The following is an 18,823-nucleotide window of genomic DNA, read 5'->3' as shown; positions in this document are numbered from 1 at the left end:
CCTGATTGGTGGAAGAGTGCTAATCTTCCCTGTTCCACTCTGGATGAAGATCCTCTTTTGTGTATGGTCTACATCAGTAGTCTGTAACTCCTCTTCAAACCTGTGTTTACGCATTTGAGAGGACAATGATTGTTCCTCTGAATATGAGCCGGTAGTGGGTTCGGTTGCTGGTTGTTTTGGACCGAAACTGTGTCTTTTTTTGTTTTCGGCTCCGAGGCGAATCTCTTCTTTTTTGGAGTCGAGCCTTCTCGGCGTCGATCATCCTCGGTGCCGCTGTCTCTGCGTCGAGCAGCGTCGGCTCCGCTTTCTCGGCGTCGACCTTTTTCGGCAACACTTTCTCGGTCCCGAGAATGTTGCGTGCCTGTGTCTCGACCCGAGTCGGACGTTCTGGGCACCAGTTCGGCCTTTTTCGGTGCCGATGGACGGTCACCTTTATGGGTTGAGCCATGGCCAGTTGGCAGTGGCGTCCCCTGGGCCTTGTCTGTTTTCTTGTGCTGTGTGCTTTTCGACGTCTTACTCACAGTTTCGTCGACGTCAAATTCATCCGAGTCCGATTCATGGATGGAGAAGGCTTCCTCCTCTTCTCCTTGTTCCTCGAACTCTCGGTGTTCTGTCGGCGTGGACGCCATCTGTAATCTTCTGGCTCGACGGTCACGGAGCGTTTTTTGAGACCGGAACGCACGACAGGCCTCACAAGTTGCTTCTTTGTGCTCGGGTGACAGGCACAAGTTACAGACCAAATGTTGGTCCGTATATGGATATTTATTGTGGCATTTAGGACAGAATCGGAACGGGGTCCGTTCCATCGGTGTCGATGTTACACGCGGTCGGGCCGACCAGGCCCCGACGGGGGATCGAAATTACCCCGAAGGGCTACCGGAGCTCTTCACGATTCGGTGTCGATTTTAACTATCCCGATCCCGAGCGAAACAATACCGACGTAGTTTTTCGAAGTTTTGACTATCTTTCCGTCCCGAAACCCGGAGCGAAAAGGAACACGTCCGAACCCGAGGGCGGAAAAAAAACAATCTAAGATGGAGCCGACATCCATGCGCAATGGAAGCAAAGAGGAGGAGTCCCTCGGTCTCGTGACTCGAAAGACTTCTTCGAAGAAAAACAACTTGTAACACTCCGACCCAACACCAGATGGCGGACTATGCACAACATGTGTATCTGCAGCAACAGATGCCATCGAACATTTGCTTTCATCAGTGTAGGCGAGATGATAGAGTGACTGAAGATCTACAGATATGGGGGGGCACTGCTAGCCAAGTTTGAAGGAAGGAAGGAGGAACGTCTGATGAATCTTTGGAGGAGGTGGAATGAGTGGTTGTTGCAGAGCAGGTACTATTATCCAGGGTGCTAGAAGGGGAGGGTGACAGGATGTACTTGCAAACGATACGTACTGTAATGAACTCGGATGATGCCTCATGTCAATTGGTTGAAGATGGCTGTATAATTCTAATTTGGTTAACTTAACATATTTGTTTGCATATGTCTATAAAAAAAGTTGGATTGAAATGACAAGGGGTGATTTTAACCCATTATTGTTATAAATGTTTGTGTACTGAGTCATTTGTTTTAAGAATGTTAACAGAGGTTGCTGATCAAATTACTTTTCTGTTCCTATTAAGAACACATATAAGAAAGAAAACTGCATTCATCACACCTTTGCTACAGTTTTGTCCCAGATTTCTACTTCTTGAAGATTATCTTCTTTTGGATTTCCCCATCTGAATTCTTGCTCGACTCCATTCCCCTTTTTTGTATCAGGAGGAGTTTAGTGCCTTGCTGATCTCCCTAATTCTAGTTTCAATCTTCATTCAAGAGCTGCAAGACTAGTAAGTATTTTTTTTCCTTCAACCTAAGTCGCTTTTAAGAAGACCAGGGACACTTTTCACATGTTATTCTATGAAACTGTATCTACCAAGGAGTCGTCCATTGCTCAGGCAGTCAAGAAGGCAACTTAACCCACTTTCAAAGCATCCAGTGCTTGACAATCTAGAAAGGATTATCACTGTGAAGATCTTCTAACCTGTGGGATTGTCAGAGTTGGTAACCAACAGTAGAACCCTTTCCTACAATGGTGAGCTGCAAGATTCATTTTTGAAAACTTGAAAGATTTACCAATAAAGAATAAGTCGGGCCTACTGTTTCTCATAACTTTTCATAATGAAAATATCAGAATGGCTTTCACACAATGGAAAAATGATCCATTCTTAAAGGCCTATTGCCTTTAACATATGCTTTCTGCAATAATCTGTAACTTTTTATAATAAACAGATCAGACCTTGACATATCTTTTCTCAATAACCCAATCAGGCCTATAGGCTTCATCATTTTATTGTCACCATAACCAACTCAGGACAACTGTATGAAGAGAGTCAACTATCAGACAATATGCACAAAATTACAGCTGACAAAATATATTACCTCTCCTAAGAGGGTTTAACAAGAGTGATTCAAGTCCAAGCTCCAGTAGGTACCTAACACAAAAAAAAACATGCAGGTCTGTAACATCCAGCATGGCAGCTGCATTCTACTAGTGCTCCCTACCTGCCTACTCACCACGAGCTCCTTGACAATCATGGTACAAGAGGATGATGAACAACAGGCATCTGGCACATGCCTACAAAGCTGGATAAATGCCACAGCAAGCTGTAAGCACAGAAGACACACAACGTGGTAGACCTGACTGGACCCAATGCCGCAGCTCCAACACTTAAGGCTAACTGCAGGCTTTGGGGGGGGAGGAGGAGGAGGAGGAGGAGACTCCTCTCCACAGGAATTGCACTCAACAGACTGAATCTGGTTGGGTACTGATGGCGGCAACTGTTTGATTTTAACCAAGGGCCTCCACAACTAACAGCACACACTTAAGGGGAAGGTATGTGGTGAGCACCAAAAGCCCTCGCTTCTTCCTTCTAAACTTGATCTTGCTCTGGGACACATGAATGATAGAGGCAGGCTGATCCTAAAAATCGATCAAGCAGTTTCACAAGGAGGAAAGACTGGGGACAGCAGTGTTCTCTTCCTCTACCAAAAAGTCCCAACCTGATTTATCCATGTGGAGCAAGACAGGTTTCCGCAATGTTTCAATCTTAGGATAAAAAAAATCCCCAGGCACTAAAAAGCTGAAGCTGGGGGTAGTTTGGTCCTAGAGAGAGCTACCCTTTTAGAAAAGATACTGGTGCCTAGCCGAGCCAAGCGACACCTACATACACCAAATAAGCTGGACAAGATCCTCAAGGAATAAAGGAAATGCTACAGAGTACAAAGTAGGCTCAGTAGCGGTACATGTGTGTCTACTTAGAGAGGACCAGTGCAGACTATCAGAGAGTGAAACATGATGAGGCCTTGACACAGGAGATACAGTCAAACACACCTGAGCTATAGATACAAGACCAAGAGCATACGGAAGGGGTCCTTTCCTGGAGGGAAGTGGAATACCCGGATAGATGTGCTGGACGCAATAATATCTGCATTGTTGGCCGACCTAAAATGCACCAATGCACAACAATTTGTTGAGTGGCGGGCCAGCATGGTCTCCTCTCCTAGGCTTGTCTCCTTTTCTTACCATGGTAAGAACCCTTCTGGTTGTTCCTCTGCGGCTGACACCATAGGGCTCACCCAAGCCAATAGTGGCGAAGCTCTTAAATTTTCATCACACAGACACTATTCTACAGCAGGAGGGCATGGCAATACGAGTCAGAAGATGAACAAGTGACTATCTTCCCTGATTATACATTGGCCGTGCAGTGCCTCCTTCATAAGAATTAAGCGTAAGTGTAGGAAGCTGGCTCTTTATATGATATATCAAAATGAGATAACTCGTGCAAAGAGTCCAGGGACTCCTTTACTAGTGGACAGGTGCTTGCTCTAGCAATCCCAAGGTGCTCTTTTAGAGGGTAGTGTGGTCAAGCAACCTTAGGCTTATCAGAGAGGAGTGTGAGGCATCTGCAAATACACACACAGTCAATAAATGACACACGACTCAAGGAGATCCACACCAAATTACAAAAATAAGTACCTATATATTATGTTTAGGCACCAGAATCAATATGATCAGGTAAGTACGTTTTGCAAGAAAATTATTTTCAGGTTTCAAAAGTCAACAGTGCATTTTTCAGAAGGGGCAGGTTTATGCTATGGAGAGAAAAAGAGTACTGCATTCAGGTATAGTACAGCAACGTACGTAACCAATCTCCTGGACTTAAGGTGAGTATTGGGCAAGGATACACCAACAGGTCACACAGGGTGGCACTGGGGCGGCCGGGTATAAAGGTGTAGTGCAGCAATGGGTGCCCAATGTTAGTCAATGGAGATCGGTCTGGGTGAAAAGATGCTGCAGGTTAGGACTGGAGATAAAGTCGGGGTGAACCAGCAGGTGGTTTAAAATCTTGAGGTACTGATGTCCTCTTCTCCATGGGCCAGGGGCGACAGGTACTGAGGTGTCAGGTTTTCTCCACAGGAGCACTTACAGTTGGGGAGGGCCTGAACGTGGCGTCGGTATGTCCACAGTGGGCAAGTCCAAGGTGGGCTTTGTCTCAGGAGGGCTAGGGGACGAGGCTGGCACCGTTGGTTCTCTTCAACTCGGGCTGTGCGGCACAGGTGCAGTGGTGCTTTCAGATGTCAGGTTTTCAGCTGTCGAGACTCCTCGCACTTCTCTTGTGGTGCCTGCAAAATGCAGGGAAGCAGCTCTGCTGCTCCACAGGAGTTCCTGGGTCTTTGTTTAAGGTAGGTAGTCCTCCCCAGGCTTCTGGAGGCACTGCAGCAGCAGGACAAGACTACTCTGGCGTAATTCGACTGGAACAGCAGACAGACCGCTTTTGAGGCTCTTGAGTGTTCTTCTCCGTAGGACTGAAACAATCTACCGTGGAACCCCTAAGCCCAGTTGAGACACGGGAAAATTGCAGTTTGAACTATGTCTCAACAGGCATCACTGACAAACAAGTATAAAAGAGGTGGCAAAATCATACAAAATACATCAAGAAGAGAAAAAATCCTTTATATAAAATAATAAAACACAATCACATCCATCTTTATTCAAAGTGGTGCCGTGACTGAAAAAAGGTGAACACATAGCGCTCGTAAGCAAGTACCCCAAACCGACACATGTGAAACATGTAAAGAAAATGAAGAAAGGGAGTGGAAAGCAGCTACTGTGTAGGCAATCTTTGTAAATTCAAATACATGAAATCAATGATTCAGTCCAAATAGGATAAATCATTTAAATCAAGACACTTAAATTCCTGCTGCTTTTAGTGGTTGACAACGTTTTGACCTTATAGAGTCAAGGTCATCATCAGGACCAAGGAAAACACCTGGACAAAGTGGCACAACCAGTAAAAATAAGGGCTGTCGGCCCAGTCAGTGCACCATTTTGGATAAGGATGGATGTGATTTTGTTTTATGGGATCTCAAAATATTTTTAATATATAAATGATAATGTTCCCTTCTTGATGTATTTTGTATGATTTTGTCATTCTCTTTTATATTTGTCAGTGATACTTGATGAGACATTGTTGTTCATATTACTTCTTTGTAGGTCAGCATGAATCTGATTTCCTGCAGCCAGGGGCTCCCTTAAATACTGAATTATGGGGTGTTTAGGAGAGTGTACGGAAGTAGCCAATGGGCTACTTAGCCTCGGGGTCACTACACCCCCTATGTGACCACTTCCTCTGGGAAGTAGGCATAACCTTGTCCCAGAGTTCCTAAATCTGCCAACACCAAGATGCAAGATTTCTAAATGTTGAGTCCACATTTGACAGGGCACCTTAAGGGTGGGACTGACCTGAGGAGTGTACACACCACTCTGAATACTAAATTTCCCACCTGTCCAGGTGCCAAATGGGCCCTGGAGCAGAGGGTCGGCATCTCTCCTTTCAGTGAAGCTAGATCTGCATACCAAGGGCGGTGGGCTTCTTTGAAGCCCCCTGTCTTGGAATGCAGATTCGCAGGTAATCCTGTTGGGTGCGGTGTGTAAACACATCTCCAAGAACAGGCTTTCTTTCTGACCGACCGAGTGCAAAGGCTCTCACCCTTGGGGTTCAGAAGCATGTCTTGTGGTGGCAGGCTGGCTAAAACTGGTCAGTCTGCACACCTGCAGTTGGTAGGTTTCTAGGGGGCACCTCTAAGGTGCCCACTGGGAGCATGTATTAATAAATCCATCACTGGAATCAGTGAGGATTTATTTATACAAGATGTTTGATACCAAACATCCTTATTTGAAATAAAGCCATCGTGTGGCGGAGGAAACTCGTAACCATTGTCCAGCACATGTACTTAAAATGGCTTCCCTGTTCACTTACTATGTCCGAGAATCTACAAAGACACAGCATGGGCATATCTGCTCATGCGGACATGTCCTCACATGTAATATAATGAATCGGGCCTTAGAGCTGTAAGGCTTACTGTAGGGTGACTTACCTATATTGCACGAAGCGTAAGGGGACATGGCGCACAGGCTGTGTGCCATGTCATGTTTTCACTTTCAGCTGCACCAAGAACACGCAGCCTGCAATGGCGGTCTGCATGTGCTAGGTGAAGGGTTCCCGAGCGCAGCACAATACAGGCTGCAGCCCTTGAGGACCCTCTTTGGTGCCGATGCCCTAGATACCTGTGGCACCATTTACTAGCGACTAGGGACTTATGGGGAGGCAATGGTATTGCCATTTAAGGAACAATTGCACAGTTTAAGGGAAAGATAGCGGACACTGGAGACCAGGATAGAAGGAACCCAATGCACTTTCAGTCATCAATTAACACGCAAAAAGTGGGGGTGACCATGTCAAAAAGGGGCACTTTCCCACAGTAAGCTAGAGTAAGGTAGGAGAACTACATCTCAAATATGCCCTCATACTCCCACAAAGTTAAAAATTATGTCAAGTCAACACACACACTTCTTTACAGGGCCTGAACTGGCCTGCAACTAGGCAGAGTAATACTGAACCACAAGACCCAACAACCCTATTTGCTCGCAGAAACCATGCGGCATCACAGAATGAGAAATCGTGCAGCATGACAGTAGTAATTATTTTTACAGATCGTGCCAGCGCAATCACACAAGCAAGGAGATCGGAGGGCTGCAAACATCCGTCTGGGGTCCCTAAAAAACATCCAGTGCTGGGAAACAGATACATAGGGAGCTGACAAAGACGTATTATATCAAGCACCTAGCAGTGAATGAGAGGATCTTCCCATCGTAACACACAGACAGATTATCTGCTTTGAAGAGCCCACCGAACACAGCAGTAAGACCTAAATTAAGTTCACAAGACTTTGAAGCTTTTTTCCCCCTCTGGGCACCAGTGCTATCCAATTTGGATCTCCCTATTAAATCGTTACCTAATGCAAATTGAAACAATGTACTAAAAGCAAGGTCAGGCAACACAGCTTGCCACCCCAGTCTCTCATTTGGAATATAGCCATGTGTGAGGAACTGTTTTGGGTTGGTGGCTGTAGAATGCACATGCAAACCACGTATAATTTGGATTTGGAACCAGATACAATTTGGGGGCTGGTGGGGAAGTCTGTTTAATAGTCGGAGTCATCAGGGGAGGGTCTGCTGGCAGTAATCTGACTGGAGACTCCTGCGCTCTGCGGTGCCCAAAGGTGCTAGAATGGGTTGTAATCACATCACAATTAACGCAGCATGGCCTCTTAGAAGGCTGGTTTCTGCTGTGTGTGTGGAGGGAGAAGGCAAGTGTAGGTCCTAGATGGCCTTGGGAACTAGTGGGGCATCAGGACCAGCTGAGTAATCTGTTCTGACACCAAGGTCTTTGAGGGAGCATGATGTTTATCTTGATCCCTTGTGCCTTATTTTTTGAGCTACAGTGGTGGAATTGGGTCAAGTCCCACTTCATCTTTTCATGTTTTCATTTGGACTCTTGACTTATCTGAACACTTCGAGCAGGAAGTGGATCATTCACAGGAACAGCCTAGGGACCGGGATCATGACTTGGAGCGGGAGTAAGACGTGTGCTTCAATCAGAACCTCTTGTGTTCAGCAATACAAAGCTTTGTACTATGGGCCTGCATCTCATTCAGGTGCATAAAGGTGTACACATAGCACAATTCAGAGTTGTGACCAGAGCCACAACACCAAAGACACACCCCTCCTATGGATAAATGACCATCATCTTCCTGAAATACTGGCACAGTTTAAATTCTGTAGTTTTCAGAAAGGACAGGATTCCATTTCACTTGGTTTCCAAATATGAGAGCTGTTGTAAGAACAACAATGTTGGGAGCAGGGCTCCAGATCCCTGTTGGAAAGCTTGAAACTAAAAGAACTGTCAGTACACAGGAGTGTCACATATATGGCTCCATTCAGTTACATCTGGGGCTGCAAGAAGTTATGAAAGCACTGCTTTTGAAATTCTGTGGATCCAGTCTAGCAACTGGTGTGTATCTAAAGGTGAAGAATCTGCAGGAGTCTACAATACATATGCAAATGTCATTGCCCTGAAAATAGCTTATCTTAATGCGGCTAAATTTGAGATTGGTTATTTTCCCAACACCAGCAACCCCTTGATTGTGTCACTGGTGCAACTGGAACGTGTCCCACATGAGATTGCATCTTACAGGTCTATACTTAATATGGGCTACAAAATCCTGAGTAAGACTGTAGCCAACCAACCACCAATAGGGCTGTTCAAACTCATCCATGCGGCTCAAAATAGAAATATGCCAGGCCGAGGCACATCCCTGAACATTAGACAATTATACTGCATACTAGAAGCTGCCTCCCTTCAATAGTATCAGTTGACCCTCCTAGCCCTAAATTTAAAGAAGGCATTCAATACCCTAAGCTGGCAATAGAGTTCTTCTGTGCTCACAAAATTTAGGACTAATGGGACTGAGAACCAAAGGATAAGATTACTCTACACTAGATTATATGAAAGGGTAAGAATGAGTAAGTCAGACATAGGATTTTAATAAGGCTCAAAGTGCAAATCTTTTACTCATGTGGTTTGTCAGACAAAGTACCAACATCAAAACTCTTATCCTGTAACCAAATCCCCCCACACAGACTTTAATATAGTGTAACAATTAACCTATAGATGCCTGTTGACTAACATGCTTTTCAAAATAAATAAGCCAGATCTACAGCCTTTTTTGGTAACGTTTCATAAATACAAAACAGGTCCGTAGTCTTGATCCTTGGCTCTTTAAAATAACCAACTTAGTCCTGCAATACTGAGCAAACGTTTTCCCACAGGGCAAAAAGAGCCACACTTTTTAAGCAGAAGGAAACAACCTCTACCCAATTAAATGCTCTACTCAAGGTAAACAATATGCCGCGGAGGCAAAACCCCTCTTCCTGTAATGCTTATTAAAGCTCTTTTTCTGTTAATCACAGAGGGTATTGCAACACCTAAGCTGTCAAGGCAGACCTACCAAGAGAACTGCCTGTTTCTATGCAAATAGTAAACAGATCACATCCATACACACATGCCAGTCATTTCTTACATAGCTGGCCAGGTTAACTACGCTTACATTGGCTATATTTATGCCCTTGAACCAGGCATGTGTGTTTACTGCTGGGCTTTATTTCTGGTAAACACTCCGCCTCTTTGCCAAGCACTGAATCTGCGCATTAATAGTGAACAACAATCTTAAGTGCCAAGCAAATAGCACAAACCTGAAATGTGAGGTTTTCCTTTCCATGACAAGTAGATATAAAGATTTCCAAAAAACAAGCTGTAAGGAAAAATAGGACACAATTAGAAATTGCAGCTCTAGGCACAACGAGGGTGACTCTAGTTAACTATCCAAGATACAACAGAAAGTTGGTAGGTACATCTAAAGACCAAGGAGACAGGTTTTGAAGATGGTTTTGTCTACAACAATTACTTTTAAACACAGTGCTATGCAAGAAAGAATAGCTAGCTTTAATTCTAGTTATCCTTGAGGGAAATCATTAAAGCCATAAGCAATGAAAAGCCCGTCCCTTCTTGGGATCTAGGAGCATTAACAACACAAAATACAGACACTACAGTTTTCTCTGAATATCATTTTTTTAAATAAATGACAATATTTACAAAGACCCTAAAAGGATATATTGATCAATTTCCACCCATCTGCTTAAAAAAATGAGGCTAATTTGAACTACAGAAACAAAATCACAACATTCAGTATAATGACTAAGAAGAACTAGTTACTTACTTTCAGCAACACTCTTTCTGGTGAATACTATATCCAGTCTTCCTCTTCTTTAAAATAATCCCCAGACCTTAGACTGGATCCAAAAGCTTTCACATTCAGTGCTTCCGCACGTCACCAGGTGGCATCATGCAGTTCCACGCTGATTTCCTTCTGCCCCCGAAGTAACAAAGCAGATCCAATACTTACACCACACTGTGTGTGGAGAACAGTTTCTTTCTGAACTCTGTCCGCACCTGGAGATGCAGTATCCAAAACATAATCAGAGGTACAAGTATGCAGATGTATAGACTGGGACCTGTTTAGATGGGAAAAGAGACCAGTCAACAGAATGGGAGGGCAGTGAGGAATCTTCAGTTAGAAACAATGTCCACCAGAAAGAGCATTACCACCGGTAAGTAACTTGCTCTTCTGATGGATATTTTTAACTGCAGATTCTGCATCATTCAAAAAGTTACCAGAGCAGTACCTCCCAAAGTGGAGGGCCTGTGTAATGGGCTCAGACCAAAATGTCCTGTAGGACTCAACGAGTGATACGCCCTTCGGTCGAACCTGGCTGTCAAGGCAGTAGTGCTTTGTGAACAAGTGCACTGACACCCAGAAAGATGTCAAGGACAGGCACTAGGCATGCCAACAAAGTGGTAGCAGCCTTTGCCCTAGTGAAATGAGCCCTCAGATCTTCTGGGGGCTGCTTCTTGGCCAGTGCTTAGAAGATCTTAATGCAGAGGAATCTGCACCTGGAGAAAGCCCTTTTCTGTAATGCTTTTCCTTTCTTTACCCCAGGGAACCCCACAGAAATTATTCTTCGCATGATAGTCTTTGGTGCAATCAAAGTAAAAGCTGTAACCTCTATTGGTGGTCCAACCTATAGAGTCTCTCCTCCTCTTTGAGGAGAGAAGTAGAACAAAGAATGTTGGGAGAGTGAGGGATTGTCCAAAATGAATAGGAATCAAGAAAGCTGCCCTGGTACTCAACACTAATTTGTCCAGGAAAAGGGTGGATAGGGTTTGCTGCACCGCAAGACGCTTGCGCTTACTTATGCGATCAGCTGGAATGATCGCCATGAGGAAGACCATCTTGAGCGTAAGAAGGCACAACGAACAGCTGTGCATTGGCTCATAAGCGTCAAATTAAGATACATTTGTGGCATCACACATGGTTTGGGAGGGTAAATACGTGTCAAACCTTTTCAAAACCTCATCACAACATGGAACTTAAACAATGATGGCTGGTCTGGCATACAAAAAAGCTAAAGAGGCAGACAGATAACCTTTAATTTGTAAGTCCTTGCTAGGCCAAAGACATAACTATCAATAAAAGGTCCAGAAAGATTAGCCTGCAATGGGTCCATGTTGTAGGTCCCACACCAGGGAACAAGCTTGTCTCAGCGCCCTACATAAATGGATTTTGCAGAAGGGCACAGTGGGGCAAGGGTGAGATTCACAACCTCAGGATGTAAATCGAACACTCAATTGCCATTGATCAGACTCCACGCAGGAAGGTGTAGATTAAACAAGCCAGAGTGCAGAGCCCTGCTGCTGCAACAGAAGATCCTCCTGAAGAGGAAGCATAATTGGGGGACAGATACTTATGCCCAGAAGTTCAAGGTAACACACTTTTCTGGCCCACTCCAAATTTTCTGTGAAAGTCTGGGCAAGACATGAACGACATACATGCTTCCTGTACACCACTCTATACTGAATCAGTCTCCTAGAGAGAAAGTTCTTCAGAACTTCAAACCCACAAAAGCTTTGACACTGTGTACCTGATTACGACCTTGGCGGATGGGATACTCTGTCACAAACGTGACAGATATCCCGGCCGCTGTTTTACAAGTTCCACAGCATATATTGGATCTTGTAATACAGCGGACAGGATATCCGTCACGTTTGTGACGGAGTATCTCACCCGCCAAGGTCGTAATTAGGCCCTGTGTGTTTAAAAGGGACAGCGATCCAACTAAAGGTTTTCCGTCCTCCCCCACTGGTGTAAAATTCCCTGGAACACCATAGGATCAAGTTGTCATTTGTGAGCCCCATGCACCATCGGCTGAATCACTATGCACTGGCACTCATAGATACCACCACGTGGTTCAAAACCAGGGATATGCCCCTACACTACAGCCACCTCCAGAGGCAAACAGCCTCTTGGCACATGACCCAGAAACCGCCTCCTCCTCCTTGTTGTACTACCACATGGTAGTGGTGTGGTCCAGGAGAATCTGCACCAGCCTCCCTTTAATGGAAAGCAGGAAGGCCTGCAACTTCAGACAGATTGCCCAGAACTTCAACAAAAAGATGTTGACTGGTTTCCACAGGAGACCAGAGTCTTCTAACCTCCACCTATTCCACACACCCTAACCAACCCAGCAGTAAAACAACAGCTCTGCGTTGGGACATAGAGGGAGATGCTGCTGGAAATATGGTCTAACAGCCACCATTGTAGATCCTCTGTAGTCTCCTCTAAAACCTGGATGGAATCTAAAATGTTCCCCTGGTGCTGGATACACTGAAACTTCAAATGCCACTACAGAGTCCGCATTTGCCACCTGGGACAGATGACAAGCTGGATGCAGAGGCCAACAGGCCAAGAAGCCAAGAAGCCAAAAAGCCAGTCCCACTAGGATCCAGGACCATGAATGAAACAGTGGAATCACAGCCCACAGGGTAGAAAAGGAATGGAAAGATGTATCCTTGCTACATGATTTGGATGGCACAACTATCCAATGTAATCTTTCGCCAACCCTAGAAAAAAGTATTAGATCTGGCCTCCCAACGGGTGGTTGTGGGCTGTTAAGGGAAAGCTCAAGCGACTTGGGGCTTCTGCTGCAGAGCTGGGGGGCGCAGTAATGGAGTACTTGCTAACCAGCATTCTGTCTGCCTGAACCCTGTACCTGATCCTAGTCCCCTACCCCGAAAGGACTGGGGCGCTTGCTGTGGTGACAAGGGGGCGGGGGAGGGCTTGGTGGCATTGGTATGCCAACCCTTGGTACAATCCTCAAAAGGGATGTATTTGCTGAGAGAATTGCTGGGTTCGAGCTGGAAGGATACAAGAATAAACTGGATGGACTTTCTGTGAAGCGTTCTAGGGTAGAATTTGCTTTCCCGCCAAACAGGCGAGACCTGTCACATGCCATATCCTAAGGACGGCCAGGACAGCCACAGGAAAATACTAGATCTTATCCATGTGTGGCAACAGCGGCCCACGCTGGTACCGACTGCTCAGTCTAAGGAAGCAATCTGAGGGACCCAGCCCGACAAAATTATCTTTAGGAGCTTCCTGGCCATCCTAAATAGTTTGCACCAAGGAGGCCCGAAGGTCTTCAGGGACTACCAGTAAGATCTCGTTGACTATGCCCCAAAGGGCATGTATATATTGGTCAAGTAAACAACTAACATTGACCGACTTCACAGCAACACTGGCTGATGACATTTATTTCCTGCATTAATAATTCAATCCTTTTCGACCGTGTCCAGGGTTGTCATAGGGAAGGAGCTGGGATTCACCTTGCTATAAAGACTTGAACCCCCAAACCTTCATGAGTGGGATGCAACTCAAGAAATCAGGGTTGCCTGGTGTCGACCGGTGGCATCTGACAGTCTGCCTGATCACCAGCGGGAATGAACAAGGCTTTATCCATATGCTCACCTGTGTACCAGTCAGGCTTTATTAACGGGAAACAGAGGCTCAGAAGAAGACTGCCCTGGTTGCAAGACCTCTCCAAGGATGTTAGTTTGGACCTCCACAGAGAGAAGGTGTAGGTCCAGACCTCCGCTGCATGTCCCATGGCTACAGCAAAGCTAGCACTGTCTTCGGTCCATGGGCCAGTAGGAGAAATCAATACAGTATCAGGGGATGTAGAAACTTCACTGACCACCATTAAAAATAGTAATCATTGTTGTGTGGGAGTAAGCACATCCCCATCATCAGCACCGACATCTCCAAACGGTGGTAGGCTCTGATCAGAGTCAGAACCAAAAAGCTGGGGCAGTATCTGAGAGCAGCTCCGCAGCATGCGCAATGTTCTGTCAGAATTAGATTGCGTGGGGACCGAACACGTCTGAAATCCCCACTGACATGACTTCAGTCAAAGCAAGGACTAATTTGGTCTTCTTCTAATGCCGTGGCAACTAGCATCTATTTCGAAGGGAGTGGCCCAGATTTGGGCACCAGAGCATATATCTGCACTGATGCCAGTGCGGACTCCATAGTGGTTTGGAGGGGCACAGACAGCACAAAGGCTGGATCTGCAGGTGGTAACCTGAGATGAGGCCCCACCAGATCTCTGGGGGTCAAAGGCACGTTAGAGGGAGCCAGAAGAGTGACAAAGATGTGCAACATGGCCTTCCTGAAGGTCTTGATCTATTGTAACATAGCCTGTGAAACAGGAAATTGGAAGTGCATCAAGGCCATTGTCAGAATCAGTTCATTTGTGCACTGGGAGCAAAAGCTGTAGGCACCGTGATGCCCTTGCAGCTTCTTTGGAAACAGAAAGGTTTGATAGGGAAGAGTCCTACTTGGCAGTTTTGTATGTCCGCTTCCTCTTGACCCTGGACTTACCCAAAGATTTTGACCATAACATTGACTTGTTGCGGGAATAGTCTCAGGAGCAGAGCAAGACTGCTTTCTCAAATTAAAGTAGGAGAGGGAAGTCAGTAGCTTCTTCCAGTGTTTGGAAACATATTACTTCACTTCAGAGTCCTGGATCGCCTTTGGGTTTATGAGGGTGCACTCCTCAAGTGGCCCCAAGCCAAACATCAAAGGGGATCTGCACAGACATTTGTTTGCAGCAGTCCCTGCATGGCTCAAATCCGGGAGTCTTCAACGGGGACATAGTTCCTTTGCACACTAGCTGTGAGAAAAAAATGTTTTTGAAAATGTTTGCCAAACAATGAAGGAAGAAGAGCAGAGGTCTAGAGCTGTGTCTGAAGCTGTGGAAAGAAAGAACTGATGTCATCACACAGTGTTGCTATATCGGTTCTTCTCTATCACTTCCGGGACAGAAAAAAAGTCAATGCAGAGCTGCACAACACCATCTACCGATGCGCAGGAGCACTAAAAAGCTAAAGTACTCATTAGAAAACTGTCACAAACTTTTTTTTTATTTTTTTTTATTTTTTTTTTAAGAAATTGAAAATAGGAACAATGTAGCCTAGAAATGTCTAGCCTGAAAGGCTGGGAAAACTGACACTTCTCCTTTTAAGAAATGGCATACCACCAGTACCCCATCACGCTTTGTTAATGGCAGTTGAGCCAATTCTCTTTTTAAGGGAATTAAGGACTGTGGTAGTACAGAGGGCAATTCATTCACCATTTCTCTGGGAAGGGATGAGGCTGTTAATGACTAAAATAAAGATTCTCCTAAAAGAGAACTCCTTCAGGATAACTTCAGCATTAGTCATAAGCAAGGAAGACAATATACATCTATCCCTAACAAATGCAAAGAAAAGGAAAAAAACTAATTTGCAGGTAAGGTTGACCCACTTGGGCATCTGCTCTGAAATCTGCTTCACACAAGGTCTTATAAAGGTACCTACAGACCTCTAGGTAGCAGTTTTACATGTCAGCAATGAATATATTCCATAATAATGATGCTATAATGGCCATACCTGTTATCAAAATAGCACGGGCCTATCAGGCAAGGTTTTGTTGGTATTGCTGCAGAAAAGTACAATAGAGGAAATAATCCACCAAGAAACTGACTGCGATAAAGTGGCTAATGCAATACAAATGGGGGCATAGTTTACAAACAGGCGGTCACACTATCTAAGGTATCTGGTTTTATTGAGATTAAAGTTTACAACTTTCTTAACATCCATAGGATGAAAACTCTTTCTGCTGGAGGGAATAGATTTTTGAAGGTTGAAAGGGGACTAGTTTGGTTGACATGCAAATATAGTGTTATCTTTGAATGGAAACTAGGTCACGTCCATATCAGAACCTTTTCTTTGTGGAAGATCGTATACACTGCTTTACTGCATAGAGCATGAGCTTCATCAACCTTAGGGGCGGCGGTTATGGCAACTAGGAAAGCTGCAATCCAAGATATATGTGAAGAAGCTCAAAAGGTGGACAAGGTTATTTAGAAAGGACCACACTGAGCTCCCAAAGAGGTGGTCACCTTGGGTCGTGGCCGGCGACCGATGGAGCTGCACGCGTAACGCGGAGCTCCGAGCAGTGTCCACAGGGCCCGATATTATCCTGACACCAAACAGCCTTCAATCATCTGCTTAGACAGAGTTCTACAAACCGGAATATCCAGCCCACAAACAAGGAGAATGGCTCCTCCAAACAAGCACTAAAAAGCAGAGAAAAACCGTAAAGAAAAACCCGTTCGGCGAATCCAAGATGGTGGCCGCAAGTCCACGTTGAAAAGGAACAAAGGTCCAGCGGCGGCCAGAGCAGCACCAAACAACCTCCAGAGCCCGCAGTATGTACAAGTCCCAATACCCCCCCCCCTCCACCCTTTAGGAGGGGAGGGGGCAAAACAGAAAAGTTAGCAAAACGAACCTGCCGAGGGCTCGGGGAGGGAGCGAGACGCAAGTGGGGGAGCGAGGAGAGCGGTTGGGACCGGGAAAGTCGGAAGAGGAACGGAGAGACTGAAACACCGCTGCCCTCCTTGATTCTGGCGATACGAGGGGTGGTGGGGCACAGAGGACTCTGCCCCAGTGGGAGAAGCAGGAGTACCACACATCAGCTTAATACCCAGCACTCAGGGAAGTAGAGTACAACTGAATAAAATTAACGAATTGGACTAACACTGGAAGAGAGTGCTCACTGGGCCGAAAGACAGAGCGCCCACTGGCTACCTCTAATAATAACAAGTTGGCTCATCAAACACTGCACAATGGGTAAGCCCAAGAAAAGAGAAGGTCCAGAACGAGAGGACACTACTTTAGTAAAACCCTCATCTCAGCCGCAAGTGGGAACAGCAAACACCGACTCACCTTCCACAGAAACCACGCTGGACACAATACTATTAGCGATACAAGATTCCCGGGCACCACTAGAACAAAAAATAGAGACTCTGACAACGGATCTCTCTCTCCTAAGAGATGACCATAGGAAATCGACAGATAGAGTATGTGCAAATGAGAGAGCACTGGAACAACTGATCCCAGATCATAAATCCAACACTGCCGACCTGAACAAACTAGCTACCAGAGTGAGACATCTTGAAAAAAGAGTCGAAGACGCCGAAAACCGCTCCTGGAGAAGTAACATTCGCATAGTGGGTCTCCCTGAAAAATCAGAACTTGGAGCACAATGCATGGAGTCGTTCCTTGAAGACTGGGTAAAACAAATAATCCCACCAGAGGGGCTGTCCCCATTTTTTGCAGTCGAAAGAGCGCATAGAGTACCAACCAGTACCAACCAGACTCCCGCCACCAGGAGCAGGACCAAGACCAGTAATCGCTAAACTATTACATTTTAAAGATAGAGACTAAATCTTCTCACAGGCAAGACTCAAAGGGGAAATCATGCTTTACAATCAATGAATAATGTTGGTCCCATACTTCACCAGGGAAACACAGAAGCAAAAAGCATCCTTTAGAGACACCAAAAAACGGCTCTGAGACATGGGAATCCAATATCCCATGCTCTTCCCAGCTAAGTTGAGAGTGGCACACGGAGATAGAACTCACTTCTTCACATCACCCCAACTGGTATGGGACTGGCTGGAATCCATAGAGCAGCCCACATCCACTCCACAAAAAAAAGAGACAAACGACGACGACCAAAAAACAGCAGAATGGGGCAAGCAACCGCAACCCAAGAAGAACAAAACTGGACCAGCTGCCATCTAAAGAAAGACTGGAAGCGGTATCTAATGTAGCTATAATAAGTGGAGGAGACTTGACCATTACGAGATCACTGGAATCACTCTCTGATCATGACTCCAACTCAGGTCACACGTCCATTTCTTCCCAAGGCACTTCAGTTAGCATGCCAAAAGTAACTCCGAAGTCATCAGAAGAACTTTTAACCTCGAAACATCAAGAACACAGGGGAAAAAAATAAAATAAAGGACAACCCGGATGCTACCAAAGGAATGGACAAACTGTGAGAGCTACATAAAACAGTCGAGAACTCCAAATTAAGTATTACCAATACCAGATGACTCCTTACTACAACAGACTTAATCACTCACGTCAAGTAAACCAAAAGCTAAGAGTTACTAATCTAAATGTGACAAAGAACTGTGTTTAAATTGATATTGGGCTATAACAGAATGTATATGGCTTGGAGGACCAACCTGGAGACAGGCTTTGAGTCCCTGGTACACTGCCTTACCCAATAGTTACTAGTCTTAGATCTAAATGTTTGGACGGGGATAGTCTAAATACCGGTCCTGTGGTGGGGAGGTGGGGGGGAGTTGGGACAGAAAACTGTTGAGTAATAGGGGAACTACATCCAGCACCAATATGTTAACCACATTGTACTGTATAGAAGCAAGAGGAAGGAGGAACCTAAGAGAGGATGGGAAGGGAGGGCAGAAAGTGTACATCTACGACCGTTTAGTATAGATTCCCCCTGAAATACAAAATTCTCACTTGGAATGTTAGAGGCCTGAACAATATGAACAAAAGATATAACATTTATAACCAACTTAAAAGGAGAGGCGCCCATATAGCAATATTACAGGAAACCC

The 18,823-nt window shown here is 45.3% G+C and overlaps 1 protein-coding gene across 1 annotated transcript in view; it reads right to left on the bottom strand.

The window, feature by feature from the left end:
• MFSD11 (major facilitator superfamily domain containing 11) overlaps positions 1–18,823 on the bottom strand; it is a 253,913-nt gene that overhangs the window by 152,969 nt on the left and 82,121 nt on the right. Inside the window, exon 7 of the mRNA XM_069200245.1 lies at positions 9,650–9,708. Coding sequence (XP_069056346.1) covers positions 9,650–9,708 — 59 coding nt within the window. The remainder of the gene's footprint in view (positions 1–9,649; positions 9,709–18,823) is intronic.

This window comes from Pleurodeles waltl, chromosome 7 (genome assembly GCF_031143425.1).
Source record: "Pleurodeles waltl isolate 20211129_DDA chromosome 7, aPleWal1.hap1.20221129, whole genome shotgun sequence".
NCBI classification, from domain to species: Eukaryota; Metazoa; Chordata; class Amphibia; order Caudata; family Salamandridae; genus Pleurodeles; species Pleurodeles waltl.
The sequence above is the reverse complement of the archived record's forward strand: the minus strand, read 5'-3'. Positions and strand labels throughout refer to the sequence as shown.